We start from the raw sequence: 15460 nt of genomic DNA, 5'->3' as shown, positions 1-15460 counted from the left end.
TCAGGAGGTCATGACAGTGTGGATACCTGACAGAAAATCCACATTTTTGCAAAGATTTGGGCTTTTAAAGGCTGTGGTCTTAAACTTTTGATCAGCTGATAAACAGCCTATTTCAGTTTAATGGTTGTTTGCAATAAATTGCTTACTCAAATTTTTTTTTGTCTCACTCCTATTTCTTCTTTTTGCATTTTGAAGCTCTACTTAGAACCTTCTTAAGATCCAACAGTGCAAAATGTAAATTCTTGCAATTTTTCAACTGGTCTTAAAATTTTGATCAGGAGTGTATTAAAACTGTAGGACATTTCAGGACTGTTGCATATTTGTATTTAGTGTTTGATGATTTTTTTTTTTTTTGTGTAACTGCGCCTCCACCTAACACAAGGGAAGTCTGGAAAATTTTAACACAAGAGTTGATTAGAAAAGGCTGGCGAAAGTGAGGTAGCAGTTGTAATTCAATAAAGTAAAAAAAAAAAAAGAAACTTTTTTATTCATTTTTTAGCTCATTCATTTAATTTAACTTCACTAAAAAGTGAAGAAAATGTCTCATTGAGTTAAGTTCTGAGAGTAACTGTTCCTTAATCATGTATGTGCACTGCAGATATGTGAGGAGCCATCTCAGTTCATAGAGGGAGAGAGACCACGGCCTCAAGGATCGTCCCCTGTTGAGGAATATCCTGAAAAATACACGGACAGCGATAAGGAGGTACAGAGTACCACGGCATCAGTGATCCACGTCTCTTTGGGAGAGGCATCAGATTAATAAAGTTAAAGTTTTTTCAACTGAATCCATGGAATATGGAAAACTGGCTGGGGGAAGCAATTGCAATTCCCTCTGTGAACAAATATTGAGGTGACATATTTGTGTGTTTGGAATATCATTATAGTTGGTTTTTACTTTAATTTTTACCTCTAATTTTTACTCTAAATATTTATTTTATTCCATTTTAAGGTTGCACAGTCCAATTACAAACAAATCTGGGATTGACTTTGTCATAATTTCCCTTCTCTGATGTTTATACTTGTTAAAACACATGTAGAGATGTGAAGATCAGTCCAGACTGTGGTTTGTCCTCAGATCAGGAACTGCTTGCTATCAGATGTCAACATCGGTCTATCCATAAAACCTTTCATTTTGAGTTCATTTCCTGTAGTTGCTTCACGTTGCTCATGGTGCACCTGAATTCAGTTGGCATTGTCCTCACCTGTCTAAAGTTTGCAGACTGTTCTAAACATGAGAAGGCACTATGAAGACACTGTGAAGGCACCCTCAATCCCCACTTTCTGCTCAGTAAGAGACAGTAAAACACGAGTTGCTCCCAAGTATAAATGTGTTTGTAACCTTCCCCAATCCATGAACTGACTTGATTAGCCTGATGTTTGAATGTGTTTGCCAACTGTCTTGTTTAAATCAGAGTTCAGTTCTGACTGAAACTGTAATTTTTTACCACAATTGTTTGGTCAGAATTTTAAAAGCTTTTTGTATTTCTTTCAGGGTGAAGTGGAGCATGACCCACTCCACAAAGGTGGGGCTGCAAAGAAAGGCAAAAAGTCTGGGATTGGGTCCCTTTTTGACAAGCGCTCAACTCCAAAAATGAGTAAACTTAAAGTAAGATATTCCCCTATTACCTTCTCCACAGTCGTAATCTCCCTCTCCTGAAGCTATGTTGCTGCAGGAAGTAGCCCGGCTCAAGATATAATGATTATTCTTTTTATGTTGACATTCTGACAGGAAGTTCACAGCCCGGAGTCAGAGGTGATAGTGAACACAGCAAAAGATGGAGGTGCAGAGGGTCTTGTTTTTAGTGGAGGAGGAAAAGATGGACTCTTCATTAAAGAAGTGGTGCCAGAGTCACCCGCTTCAAAAAACCTGAGTGTAAAGGAAGGTAAGCTCATATCTGGAAAACAATACTTGGAAAAAACTGGAATCATTCTAAGAGAGAAATATGGGCAATTCACAAATCAAATAAGCCAAGAATGTGCATGTCCATAAATGACACGGTGCCACCTTTGGGCCTTTGGAAAATCTGGTAGGATGAGCAAGTGCTGAGTGTGCTTTTCAGGCATTTCACGAATTTCAGGCATGTTTAAAATTCCATTTCCTGTTTCATTTGTTCTTCATTTAATTCAATTAATCAAACCTCAGTAGAAATGGTATTTTATGCACACTTCACTTGGTCTATCTAAACAGTGAAGTTTTCCTTTCTTTACAAATACCTGACTGAAATTGCTTCCTCATAATCATGTTGGATCATTAGTGTTTGAATAATTTTTGACTGAAAAGTTACAGAAAAACCTCATGCACATGTGGAATTAAGATGGTACCTTCAATCGATTATTAACATTGAAGACCATATTCATAATATCGGATGGAATTGATGTTATTCCCAGCTATATTCTTTTGATACACTTTTCTCGTTTGTATAGGTGATCAGATTCTGAGTGCCACTGTTTATTTTGACAATGTGACATACGAGGATGCCATTCAGATCCTGGAACACGCTCAGGCTTACAAAGTGAAGCTCTGCCTGAAACGGAAGCCAGACATCACAGAGAGTGAACCGGTCCTCCAACCTGAAGTAATCTCTTCTACTCTGCAGTTCCCTCTTCTGACGATTTGCAAAAAGTAACCTCAGGGCTAAAACTGACGTTTCATATTTTTTGTTACTCAACAGGGGGACGATATGTCCACTCCAGAGATGAGGGAGCCAGGAAAAACAAAAAGGCATGGTGATGCTCGCATTTCATGGCCAAAGTTTCCCTCATTCGGAAAAGGACGCAAGTCCCACTTCAAAAGGTCTCACAGTTCCTCAGAGGCTGATGAGCAGAGGAAGCTGGAGCTGAGTCCCACCACAAGTGACACAGAGTCACCAATAAAAACTCAGGAGGCTCTCAAAGGCAAGAAGAGGCACAAGGTGAAGCTTTCTGTACTGAAGAAGAGAGGCCGCGTAAGCTCATCTGAAGACCAGGATACAGATGTACCAACACCTGGACCTGTCAATGGAGTTGATGTTCACCAGACACAGGGGCCATCAGATTTAAATTCACCTGAGTGCCTTGACAGCCCCTCTGGACAAACTCCTCAAGTCTTTGTGACAGACAATCTGGACGTAATGGCAGGCTCTGACAAACACAAGGTGGAACTCATTAGTGTAGACAGCACTCTGAAAACAACAGATCTAACAATGGCTCTGGCAGATCAAGAAAGTCCCTCTGGTATGAAGTCCCCGGAAGGGAAGAAAAAGAAAAAGAAAGAAAAGTCTGAATTAAAGCTTAGAATTATGGGGAAAGATAAATCACATAAAAAGGATGCAAAAGCAAAATCCTCACCAAAAAGAATGCAAACACTTGGTGCCAGTATTGAAATAACAGATACGAAGGAACATGAAAAATCAGACATCATCCCGGGTGATGTGTTACACACAGATCTTGAAGGGCACCAAATACCACCTGATGCGTCTGCCAAAGCTCTGCCAACAAAAATGGAAATAAGTGTTCCTAAGGTTGACTGTTCCGTTGGCATGTCTGATGTAGGACTTACAAAGAAATCTCCAAAGAAAGGCAAAGAAAAAGCAAAGAAAGAAAGAAACTCCCAAATCATCAGTGGACAGTAAACACAAAACAGACACAAAGACAAGTCCGACATTCAAACTGCCTAGCCTAGGCTTCACTAACATTGCCACAGAGGACATCATACATAAAGCGGATATAAGTCTTGAGGAAAGTAAAACAAAAATAAAGCAACTTTCAGCTCACAGTACAGGAGTTAAGGAAGATCCTTATGATAGATTGTCAAAAAGCAGTCTTTCCCAAACACAACTTCCCAAACGTGAGGATATTGAAATACCAGGAATGGAAGCTGTATCATCAACGAGATCCACAACCAAAGGAATTAAAGAACCTAAAGCTGTTTCTCCTGGACATGTTTCAGAAATTCAAGCTGAAACTGTACAAATGTCAATTGATGTTGACAGTGTCAAAGAAGCAGTTTCAAAGTTGCCTGGATTTAAACTGCCTCAAGTTGACACATCAGGAGTACCTATTCCTGAAGAAATCACTGTGATAGATGCAAATGCACAAAGAATATCAGTTAAAACCCCCACTAAAGTCCTAGATGCCAAAGCAAAACAAGAGGCACATTTGACTAAGTATGACATAAAAGCCTCTCCAGAAATCTCCACAGTCAAAGTGCCAAAGATCAAAACTACTGATGCAAGTCCTCATGAACCTATAACAGAGACCAAAATACTGGGCAAAAAACTCAAAATGGAATACAAAGCAGAAGTGAAACAATGTGAACATGAGATCAAAGCTGAACTAAATAAACGAGAGGATATTGTAATACCTGGACAGGAAAGTGCAGAAGAGGCAGACAATCTACAGGCACAAGAATTTGAGAAAACAAAAGAAACTGAGGGCATCCAGACTGATGGATCAGATAAGAAATCAACAAAGTTAATCATGCCAAGCTTTGGGATTGCAAAGTCAGATCTAAGATTCCCTGACATCGGGATTTCCTTCCCCAAACGAAATGTCTCTGAACAAAAAAGGGATGAAATTAAAGAAGAAAGCCAAAGAATACTCCAAGACATGAAAACAGACATTTCTATAAATGTTGCTGCAAAAGTACCCGATTTGGACAATGACATAGAACTTGATGGAACAGATAAAGATGAATCTGTAGTTAACATTACAACACCCAGCACTGGAACTGAAGGTCCTCTTAAACATGTGAAAAGTACAGGAACAGAATCTGAAGGTAAAGGAAGCAAGTTTAAAATACCAAATCTGGGATTATCTATGCCAGAAATAAAAGGGCCTAAAATTGATTTAAGGTTATCAAAGAAAGATGTAGATGTCACATTACCAGAGGCTAAAGCTGAGGTCAAACTCCCTGACTTTAAAGAACCCAGTGTCAAAGCAGAAGTTAAAGCTCCACAGACTGCTCACCAAATGGACTTTGAAGGGTCACCTTCAAAATTTAGGATGCCAACATTCAAACTCCCTAAATTGGGACTGGGTCCTTCAAATGTCAGTGCAGAAGTACCTGATACAGACAAGGAAATCAAAATAGATGCAGCTGATATCGACATTCCACAAGAAGGAGTCACGGTTGATGTTAAGGCTTCCTGCACTGACATTGAGGGCAAGACAATAGATCTGAAAACTACAAACAATGAAGTTGAGGGAAGAGGAAGCAAGTTTAAAATGCCGAGTCTAGGCTTATCAATGCCAAAGGTTAAAGGGCCTAAAATTGATTTAAGCTTATCAAAGAAAGATGTAGATGCTACATTACCAGAGGCTAAAGCTGAGGTGAAACTCCCAGAGGTCCCTGAAATTGATGACATTCTTGTTGAAGGACATGTTCCTCTTTCAGAGGGAAAGGCAGAGGTGAAAACACTTGAGGTGGAAACTGAAGAACATACCACTGAAGGAAAGAAGTTTAAAATGCCAAAGTTTGAAGTGTCATTAGCAAAACTAACAACACCTTCAATTGATTTAAGCTTACCAAAGAAACATGTAGACGTCACAGTGCCAGAAGCTGCTTCTGAAATCCAACTTCCTGATGTAGAAGTAAAAGAAGCCAGGGCTAAATTTGAAGTTAAAGGTTCAGATGTTGCAGTTCCTGGAAAGGATGTTGAAGCATCAGCATCCAAATTTAAGCTGCCAGCATTCAAAATGCCAAAATTTGGAGCTGGCTCCCCACACATCAGTGTAGGGGTACCTCATATAGAAAAGCATATAAAAACAGATGGAGCTGACATGACAAGTTCAGAAGATGTTGCCACAGCTGATAATAAGGCCTCCAGAATTGACATTGAAGGTGGTTCTGTAGATGGAACTGAGCTTGAAGGAAGGAAGGAAGCAATTTAAATGCCAAATCTAGGCTTATCTATGCCAAAAATTAAAGGACCTCAAATAGATTTAAGCTTATCAAAGAAAGATACAGATATCACATTACCAGAGGCTAAAGTTGAGGGTAATCTTCCAGAGGTCCCTGAAATTGATGTCAATCTACAAAAAAGACATATTTCTCTTCCAGAGGGAAAGGTGGAGGTGACAGAAGCTGAGGTTGAAATTAAGCCACAAGAAAGTGAAATGGAAACAGAGGGGCAAGAAAGCAAGTTTAAAATGCCAAAGTTTGGAATATCATTGCCAAAATTAAAAGGTCCTGAAATTGATTTTAGCTTATCAAAGAAAGATGTAGATGTCACACAACCAGAAGCTAAAGCAGAGGTCCTCCCTGATACTGATATAAAAGAACCTTCTACCAAAATAGAAATTAAGGCTCCTCAGATTGAAGCTCAAGTAAGTAATGTGGAGGCATCACCATCAAAATTTAAAATGCCAGCATTCAAATTACCTAAATTTGGATCTGCTACTCCAAAGCCAGTGTGGATGTACCTGATGTGGACAAGGAAATCAAAATTCAAGAAACGAGGTTGAAAAAACCTGAAGCAGGATTTGCAATTGATGTTGCAACACCCCATGCAGACATTGAAGGCCCATCTCTAGATGTAAAAACTACTGGAATTGAAATTGAGGGGAAAGGAAGCACATTTAAAATGCCACATTTGGGCATTTCTATGCCCAAAGTTAAAGGACCTGAAATTGACTTTAACTTATCAAAGAAAGGTGTAGGTATCACACTACCAGAGACCAAAGGTGAAATCCAACTCCCTGAAGCTAAACTAAAGGAACCATCTGCCAAAGTGGAAATTAAACCTCCTCAAGTTGAAGCTCAAGTAAGTAATGTGGAAGGATCACCATCAAGATTTAAAATGCCAACATTAAAATTACCAAAATTTGGATCTGCTACTCCAAATGTGAGCGTGGAAGTACCTGATATGGACAAGGAAATTAAAACTGATGAAGCAGAGCTGAAAAAACCTGAAGTGGGAGTGGCAATAGATGTTAAACCACCCCATGCTGATATTGAAGGCCCATCTCTAGAGGTGAAAACTACACGAACTGAATTAGAGGAATCAGAAAGCAAGTTTAAAATGCCAAAATTTGGAATATCATTGCCGAAGGTAAAAGGGCCTGAAATTGACATCAGCTTACCAAAGAAAGATGTAGATGTCACATTACCAGAAGCTAAAGCAGAGGTCCAACTTCCAGAGGTTGAAGTAAAACAGCCTTCAGGTGGTGTTTTGTTGGAGGAACAATCTCATGTTGAGCTCGATGACAAACTGAAAAGGCCCAGATTTTCATTGCCAAGTTTTCATTTTCAAAACCAAGTGTGAAAGCCCCTGAAACTGATGCCAGTCTTCCAGATGTGGATGCTTCTCTTCCAGAGGTAAAGGTGGAGATGAAACAACCTGAACTGGAAATTAAGACACCAGAAAGTCAAATGGAAATTGAAGGGCATGAAAGCAAATTTAAAATGCCAAAGTTTGGTATATCGTTTCCTAAAGTAAAAGGACCTGAAATTGATTTTAGCTTACCAAAGAAAGATGTAGATGTGACAGTGCCTGAAGCTGAAGTCCAACTCCCTGATACTGACGTAAAAGAACCATCTGCCAAAATAGAAATTAAGGCTCCTCAGATTGAAGCTCAAGTAAGTAATGTGGAAGGCTCACCATCAAGATTTAAAATGCCAACATTAAAATTACCAAAATTTGGATCTGCTACTCCAAACGTCAGTGTGGAAGTACCTGATCTGGACAAAGAAATTAAAATTGAAGAAACAGAGAAGAAACCTGAAGTGGAAGTTGCAGTTGATGTTACAGCACCCCAGGATGATATTGAAGGCCCATCTCTAGAAATTAAAACTGCAGGAATTGAACTAGAAGGGAAAGAGAGCAAGTTTAAAGCACCAAAATTTGGCATATCGTTACCTAAGATGAAAGGACCTGAAATGGATATCACCTTACCAAAGAAAGATGTAGATGTAACATTACCAGAGGCTAAAGCAGAGGTCCAACTTCCAGAGGCTGAAGTAAAACAGCCTTCAGGTGGTGTTTTGCTGGAGGAGCAGCCTCATGTTGAGCTTGATGCAAAGCTGAAAATGCCAAGGTTTTCATTGCCCAAGTTTTCATTTTCAAAGCCAAGTGTTAAGGCCCCTGAAATTGATGCCAGTGTTCCAGATGTGGATATTTCTCTTCCAGAGGGAAAGGTGGAGGTGACAAAACCTGAAGTGGAAGCTAAGCCAACAGGAATGGAAATGGAAATTGAAGGGCAAGATAGCAAGTTCAAAATGCCAAAGTTTGGAATATCAATGCCAAAAGTAAAAGGGCCTGAAATTGATATCAGCTTATCGAAGAAAGATGTTGATGTCACACTACCAGAAGCTAAAGCAGAAATTCAGCTTCCACAATCTGAAATCAAAGAGCCTTTGTTAGAGGAGCAGCCTCATGTTGAGCTTGATGCAAAGTTTAAAAAACCAAGGTTTTCAATGCCCAGGTTTTCATTTTCAAAACCAAGTGTTAAAGCTCCTGAAATTGATGCCAGTGTTCCAGATGTGGATGTTTCTCTTCCAGAGGGAAAGGTGGAGGTAACAAAACCTGAAGTTGAAATGAAGCTACCAGAAAGTGACATGGAAATTGAAGGGCAAGAAAGCAAGTTCAAAATACCAAAGTTTGGGATATCAATGCCAAAAGTAAAAGGGCCTGAAATTGATATCAGCTTATCGAAGAAAGATGTTGATGTCACACTACCAGAAGCTAAAGCAGAGGTCCAATTTCCAGAGGCTGAAGTCAAAGAGACTTTGTTGGATGAGCAGCCTCATGTTGAGCTTGATGCAAAGTTTAAAAAACCAAGGTTTTCAATGCCCAGGTTTTCATTTTCAAAACCAAGTGTTAAAGCTCCTGAAATTGATGCCAGTATTCCAGATGTGGATGTTTCTCTTCCAGAGGGAAAGGTGGAGGTGACAAAACCTGAAGTTGAAATGAAGCTACCAGAAAGTGACATGGAAATTGAAGGGCAAGATAGCAAGTTCAAAATGCCAAAGTTTGGAATGTCAATGCCAAAAGTAAAAGGGCCTGAACTTGACTTCAGTTTATCAAAAAAAGATGTTGATATCACACTACCAGAAGCTAAAGCAGAGGTCGAACTTCCAGAGGTTGAGGTAAAACAGCCTTCAGGTGGCGTTTTGTTGGAGGAGCAGCCTCATGTTGAGCTTGATGCCAAACTGAAAACACCAAGGTTTTCAATGCCCAAGTTTTCATTTTCAAAGCCAAGTGTTAAGGCCCCTGAAATTGATGCCAGTCTTCCTGATGTGGATGTTTCTCTTCCAGAGGGAAAGGTGGAGGTGACAAAACCTGAAGTGGAAGTTAAGCCAACAGGAATGGAAATGGAAATTGAAGGGCAAGATAGCAAGTTCAAAATGCCAAAGTTTGGAATGTCAATGCCAAAAGTAAAAGGGCCTGAACTTGACTTCAGTTTATCAAAAAAAGATGTTGCTATCACACTACCAGAAGCTAAAGCAGAGGTCGAACTTCCAGAGGCTGAGGTAAAACAGCCTTCAGGTGGCGTTTTGTTGGAAGAGCAGCCTCATGTTGAGCTTGATGCCAAACTGAAAACACCAAGGTTTTCATTGCCCAAGTTTTCATTTTCAAAGCCAAGTGTTAAGGCCCCTGAAATTGATGCCAGTATTCCAGATGTGGATGTTCCTCTTCCAGAGGGAAAGATGGAGGTGACCAAACCTGAAGTTGAAACGAAGCTACCACAAAGTGACATGGAATTTGAAGGGCAAGAAAGCAAGTTCAAACTGCCCAAGTTTGGAATGTCAATGCCAAAAGTAAAAGGACCTGAAATTGACTTCAGCTTATCAAAGAAAGATGTTGACATTACACTACCACAAGCTACAGCAGATGTCCAGCTTCCAGAGGTTGATGTCAAAGAGTCTTCAGGTGGTGTTTTGTTGGAGGAGCAGTCTCATGTTGAGCTTGATACAAAACTGAAAAGGCCAAAGTTTTCAATGCCCAGGTTTTCATTTTCAAAACCAAGTGTTAAAGCCCCTGAAACTGATGCCAGTCTTCCTGATGTGGATGTTTCTCTTCCAGAGGGAAATATGGAGGTAAAAGGACCTGAAATTGAAATGAAGCACCCAGAGGATGACATAGAAATTGAAGGACAAGAAAGCAAGTTTAAAATGCCAAAGTTTGGCATATCATTGCCTAAGGTAAAAGGGCCTGAAATTGATTTCAGCTTACCAAAGAAAGATGTCACATTTCCAGAAGCTAAAGCAGAGGTCCAACTTCCAGAGGCTGAATTAAAACAGCCTTCAGGTGGTGTTTTGTTGGAGGAGCAGCCTCATGTTGAAATTGATGCCAAACTGAAAACACCAAGGTTTTCAATGCCCAGGTTTTCATTTTCAAAACCAAGTGTTAAGGCCCCTGAAATTGATGCCAGTATTCCAGATGTGGATGTTTCCTTTCCAGAGGGAAAGGTGGAGGTAAAAGGACCGGAAATTGAAATGAAGCACCCAGAAGGTGACAAAGAAATCGAAGGGCAAGAAAGCAGGTTTAAAATGCCAAAGTTTGGAATATCATTGCCTAAGGTAAAAGGGACGGAAATTGATTTCAGCTTACCAAAGAAAGATGCCACATTACCAGAAGCTAAAGCAGAGGTCCAACTTCCCGAGGCTGAAGTAAAACAGCCTTCAGGTAGTGTTTTGTTGGAGGAGCAGCCTCATGTTGAACTTGATGCCAAAATGAAAACACCAAGGTTTTCAATGCCCAGGTTTTCATTTTCAAAACCAAGTGTTAAAACCCCTGAAATTGATGGCAGTATTCCAGATGTGGATGTTTCTCTTCCAGAGGGAAAGGTGGAGGTGACAAAACCTGAAGTGGAAATTAAGCCACCAGAAATGGAAATGGAAATTGAAGGGCAAGATAGCAAGTTTAAAATGCCAAAGTTTGGAATATCACTGCCAAAAGCAAAGGGACCTGAAACTGATTTCAGTTTATCAAAGAAAGATGTTGATATCACACTACCAGAACAGCCTTCAGGTGGTTTGTTGGAGGAGCAGCCTCATCTTGAGCTTGATGCCAAGATGAAAAGGCCAAGGTTTTCAATGCCCCGGTTTTCTTTTTCCAAACCAAGTGTTAAAGCCCCTGAAATTGATGGCAATCTTCCAGATGTGGATGTTTCTCTTCCAGGGGGAAAGATGGAGGTAAAAGAATCTGAAGTTGAAATGAAGCTACCAGAAGGTGACATAGATACTGAAGCACAAGGAAGTAAATTTAAAATGCCAAAGTTTGGAATATCAATGCCAAAAGTAAAAGGACCTGAAACAGATTTTACAATGTCAAAGAAAGATGTAGATGTGATGCTACCTGAAGCTGAAGTCCAGCTCCCTGATGTTAAACTAAAAGAACCATCTGCCAAAGTGGAAATTAAACCTCCTCAAGTTGAAGCTCAAGTAAGTAATGTGGAAGGATCACCATCAAGATTTAAAATGCCAACATTAAAATTACCAAAATTTGGATCTGCTACTCCAAATGTGAGCGTGGAAGTACCTGATATGGACAAGGAAATTAAAACTGATGGATTAGAGCTGAAAAAACCTGAAGTGGGAATTGCGGTTGTCACAGCACCCAATGTTGAAGTTGAAGGCCCATCTCTAGAGATGAAAACTGCAGGAATTGAGCTAGACGGACAAGAAAGCAGGTTTAAAATGCCAAAGTTTGGCATATCACTGCCGAAGGTAAAAGGGCCTGAAATTGATATCAGCTTGCCAAAAAAAGACGTCACATTACCAGAAGCTAAAGCAGAGGTCCAACTTCCAGAGGTTCAAGTAAAACAGCCTTCAGGTGGTGTTTTGCTGGAGGAGCAGCCTCATCTTGAGCTTGATGCAAAGCTGAAAAAGCAAAAGTTTTCAATGCCAAGGTTTTCATTTTCAAAACCAAGTGTTAAAGCCCCTGAAATTGATGCAAGCATTCCTGATGTGGATGTTTCACTTCAAGAGGAAAAAATGGAGGTGAAACAACCTGAACTGGAAATAAAGCCACCAGAAGGTCAAATGGAAATTGAAGGGCAAGAAAGCAAGTTCAAAATGCCAAAGTTTGGAATATCAATGCCAAAAGTAAAAGGACCTGAAATTGATTTTACCATGTCAAAGAAAGATGTAGACGTGACACTACCAGGAGCTGAAGTCCAACTCCCTGATGTTAAACTAAAAGAACCATCTGCCAAAGGGGAAATTAAAGCTCCTCAGATTGAAGCTCAAGTAAGTAATGTGGAAGGCTCACCATCAAAATTTAAAATGCCAATATTCAAATTACCGAAATTTGGATCTGCTACGCCAAATGTCAGCGTGGAAGTACCTGATATGGACAAGGAAATTAAAACTGATGGAGCAGAGCTGAAAAAACCTGAAGTGGGAGTTGCAGTTGATGTCACAGCACCCCATGCTGATGTTGAAGGCCCATCTCTAGAAGTGAAAAGCATGGGAGCTGAACTTGAAAGGCAAGAGAGCAAGTTTAAAATGCCAAAATTTGGCATTTCATTGTCTAAGGTAAAAGGGCCAGAAATTGATCTCAGCTTACCAAAGAAAGATGTAGATGACGTAAAGGTACCTGATATTGAGGTCAAACAAGCTTCAAGTGCCATTTCAGTGCCAGATACACCTACTTCAGAAGTTAACACTATGTTGAAAAAGTCTACCTGGTCAATGCCAAAATTTTCATTTTCAAAGACAGATGTTAGCACCCCTGCTGCTGATGTCAAGCTTGAGGCACCTGACGTTGAAGCTATATTACCAGAGGCCAAAACAGAAATCTGTCCTCCTGATGTTCAGGAACCTCCAGGTACTACTTTAGTAAAAGAGCCAGCTGTTACAGAAATTGAGACCAAATTGAAAATGCCAAGGTTTTCATTACCCAAATTTTCGCTTTCAAAGTCAGGTGTTAAAGAACCTGACATCAATATCAGTGTTAACAATACTCTAACAGAAGGAGAGCTAAAGGTTGAACAACCAGAGGCAGAGGTTCAGCTGAATGATGCTGAGGGATCGCCATCAAAATCAAAAACAGTGAAATTCAAGCTGCCGAAATTCAGAGCGACTTCTCCAAATGTAACTGTAGATGTACCAGAAGTAGACAAAGATTTCAAAATGGATGGGTCTGAGCCAAGTGTTGATATTAAATCAAATGTCTCCCACACTGATCATCCTAATCAAGAACCAAAAATATTAGATGCTGATCCAGCGAAGACTGAGACAGACAGTGGGGTCCTTGGCTCTCCGAGTAAATTTAAACTACCATCATTGAAAATACCAAAGCTTGGTTTTTCAAAATCCAAACCTGAAGATGAATATGTCCCTGTTGATACTCAATATGAACAAAATCAGGAAATGGAAATGGCAGTTGAGTCACAAGGACCTGGGAAATCACCCAAATTAACTTTAACATCATTTGGTGAAATCCTCAAAAGTATTGATGTTGAATTTGATGTTCCAACAATAGAAGAAGTGGAAGAAAAGCTTTCACCCTCAAAGGAGGTGTGTGGACAAGATGAACTCAGTGTTCAGACAAAGCATCCACAGAAAGAGGACGAAATGACAGAAACAAAAAGCAAACAAAAATTCAAATTTCCTGGGCTGAGTTTTAGTTGGTCACCAGAGGAAGCTGAAACAGGTGACAGTGGACATATGGCAGATACAACTGGAGGTGCAAAGCAGCCAGAGAAGAAGCAAACAAATATCAAGCAAGATCCAGGTAAAAGTCCTGAGAGGGCTGGCTGGTTAAAATTCCCCAAATTTGGACTGTCTTCTCCATCAGAACCTGGCAAGGGTTCCAAAAAAGAGGACCATGAGAGTGAAAAGAGCCCCACAATGGACACAATGGACGAGGATGTTAGCACAACCTGCTCAATTCGCTCATCTGATGCTTTTGCTGATATTAGCTCTACTGTAACAAGTGAACAAGTTGGCCTGTCTTTATCCTCTCCAACCAAGGTAACTGTGAAATACTCAGATCCTAATGCCACTATGGGTCTTGGAGAGGTTCATGGTAATGTCATTACTTCCACCACAAGAACTGAGCGGATCTCAGTTGAGCCCAACTTGCCTGAAAAAGTCACTATACCATCCTCTGATGTTTCATCTTCATCAGCCGACACTCTCAAACTGGAATCTGGAAAAATACACGTCATAAAATCAAATATACAAGCAACCCCAGAGGCGCAGCATGCCAAGCTACTAACAGATTTCAAAGTCCAAACAGCTGGAGGCCTGCCCCTAAAATCAGAGTCCAAAGAAGCTACATCGTGGTCTACAGAAGAGACATATAAAACACAGGGTGGCAAGACAACATTTGTTAAGAGGCATGTAGTTAGGGAAACATCAAGTGAAAACAGAGAAACAGTTGTCATAACTAAACAAATGACACATGTATATGGCGTAGACCCTGCTGAGCCCATCTCAGATGAAACAGCATCATCTATTCAACGGCTAAAAGACTCTGTGCACACTGAGAAAATGAGGTTTTTTGATAGAGCCAAGAAGTAAAATAACTTGTGGTGAACATGGTGTGAAGCAAAACTTCTCATCAACTAGCCTCAGTGGCCGGTATATTCAGAACTTTACGGGCCAAATCAGTCGTGGAATGGCAAAATGAGATCGAAAAATGGTTGGCAATCTGACAAAGTGGCCAGCAGAAAGAACAAACTTACCAACCGCAGGATAGATTTGTTGGTGTTTGGATGTTGGCTGGCATTAGGTTGCATGTCAAAGACCTGCAAAGAGATGAAAAGCTAATATAATTTACAATGAAAATGTGATGAAGTTGTAAATACACAGTGTAATCGAGTGCCCTTATAGCATTCAGTACAGGGCTTTATGAAATATCCTTGCTTATGATACAGAATTAAAGTAAGCCATGTCTCCTTATGATAAAAAAAAAAAAAAAACTGGTAATTTTTCAATCTTTTATGTAGAACATAGGTCAGAGTTAACTGTGTTCTTAATTTCATGAGATCTTGTGTATCAGCTACACAACTGATTGTGAAGATTGATTTAATATCTTCTATCACTGTTACTGACATTCCAAAAAATGTTTACAATAATTTCACTGTAAAGATGAAAGCAGAGGATGCCCATATTGTGCGGTATATGACAAAAAAAATGCATATGTACATGTATCACCAAGATTTTCCTGTTGCTATTGCTAAAATGTAGAAATAACAGCAATGCAATGCTCAAATGAAATGCTTACCAAATACAGCAAATGTGTTGCTGCAACTATATTTTGTATTAATACTTTGCTTAGAATTTAATTTGCTACAGTAAAAACCTACTAACAGTATGTTTTTTTTTTTCACTGTACAAAGTGGGAATATTGAACTGGCTGTGTAAATAGCTTTTAATGACCTCTGGAGTTTCTTTTATCATTGCTCCTGTTTGTATTCTGATTCTGATGTAAGCTTGGTCAATGTGTTTGCAAAGATATACAATAAATAAATATTATATTAAATGGAAAACTGTCTTTTAGTTGATCAGGAGAGAGTTATGAGCTGT

The 15460-nt window shown here is 39.7% G+C and overlaps 1 protein-coding gene across 1 annotated transcript; it reads left to right on the top strand.

The window, feature by feature from the left end:
• The first annotated feature begins 1531 nt into the window (after nucleotides 1-1531).
• LOC115354456 (periaxin-like) lies at nucleotides 1532-14897 on the top strand. Its single transcript, XM_030044852.1, has 5 exons — nucleotides 1532-1606; nucleotides 1730-1883; nucleotides 2425-2561; nucleotides 2673-3213; nucleotides 13125-14897. The coding sequence occupies exons 1-5, from the start codon at nucleotides 1592-1594 to the stop codon at nucleotides 14450-14452; spliced, it is 2175 nt and encodes a 724-aa protein (XP_029900712.1). The 5' UTR covers nucleotides 1532-1591; the 3' UTR covers nucleotides 14453-14897.
• The last annotated feature ends 563 nt before the right edge of the window (nucleotides 14898-15460 follow it).

Source organism: Myripristis murdjan, chromosome 22, assembly GCF_902150065.1.
Source record: "Myripristis murdjan chromosome 22, fMyrMur1.1, whole genome shotgun sequence".
Taxonomy (NCBI): Eukaryota; Metazoa; Chordata; class Actinopteri; order Holocentriformes; family Holocentridae; genus Myripristis; species Myripristis murdjan.
This window is presented reverse-complemented; position numbering and strand designations above follow the sequence as displayed.

Bases quoted from the DNA above. Each gene is read 5' to 3' on its own strand.
- LOC115354456 (XM_030044852.1), top strand. The intron at 1,884-2,424 runs GTAAGCTCATAT...TCGTTTGTATAG, and splicing joins AAACCTGAGTGTAAAGGAAG to GTGATCAGATTCTGAGTGCC. The intron at 2,562-2,672 runs GTCCTCCAACCT...GTTACTCAACAG, and splicing joins ACATCACAGAGAGTGAACCG to GGGGACGATATGTCCACTCC.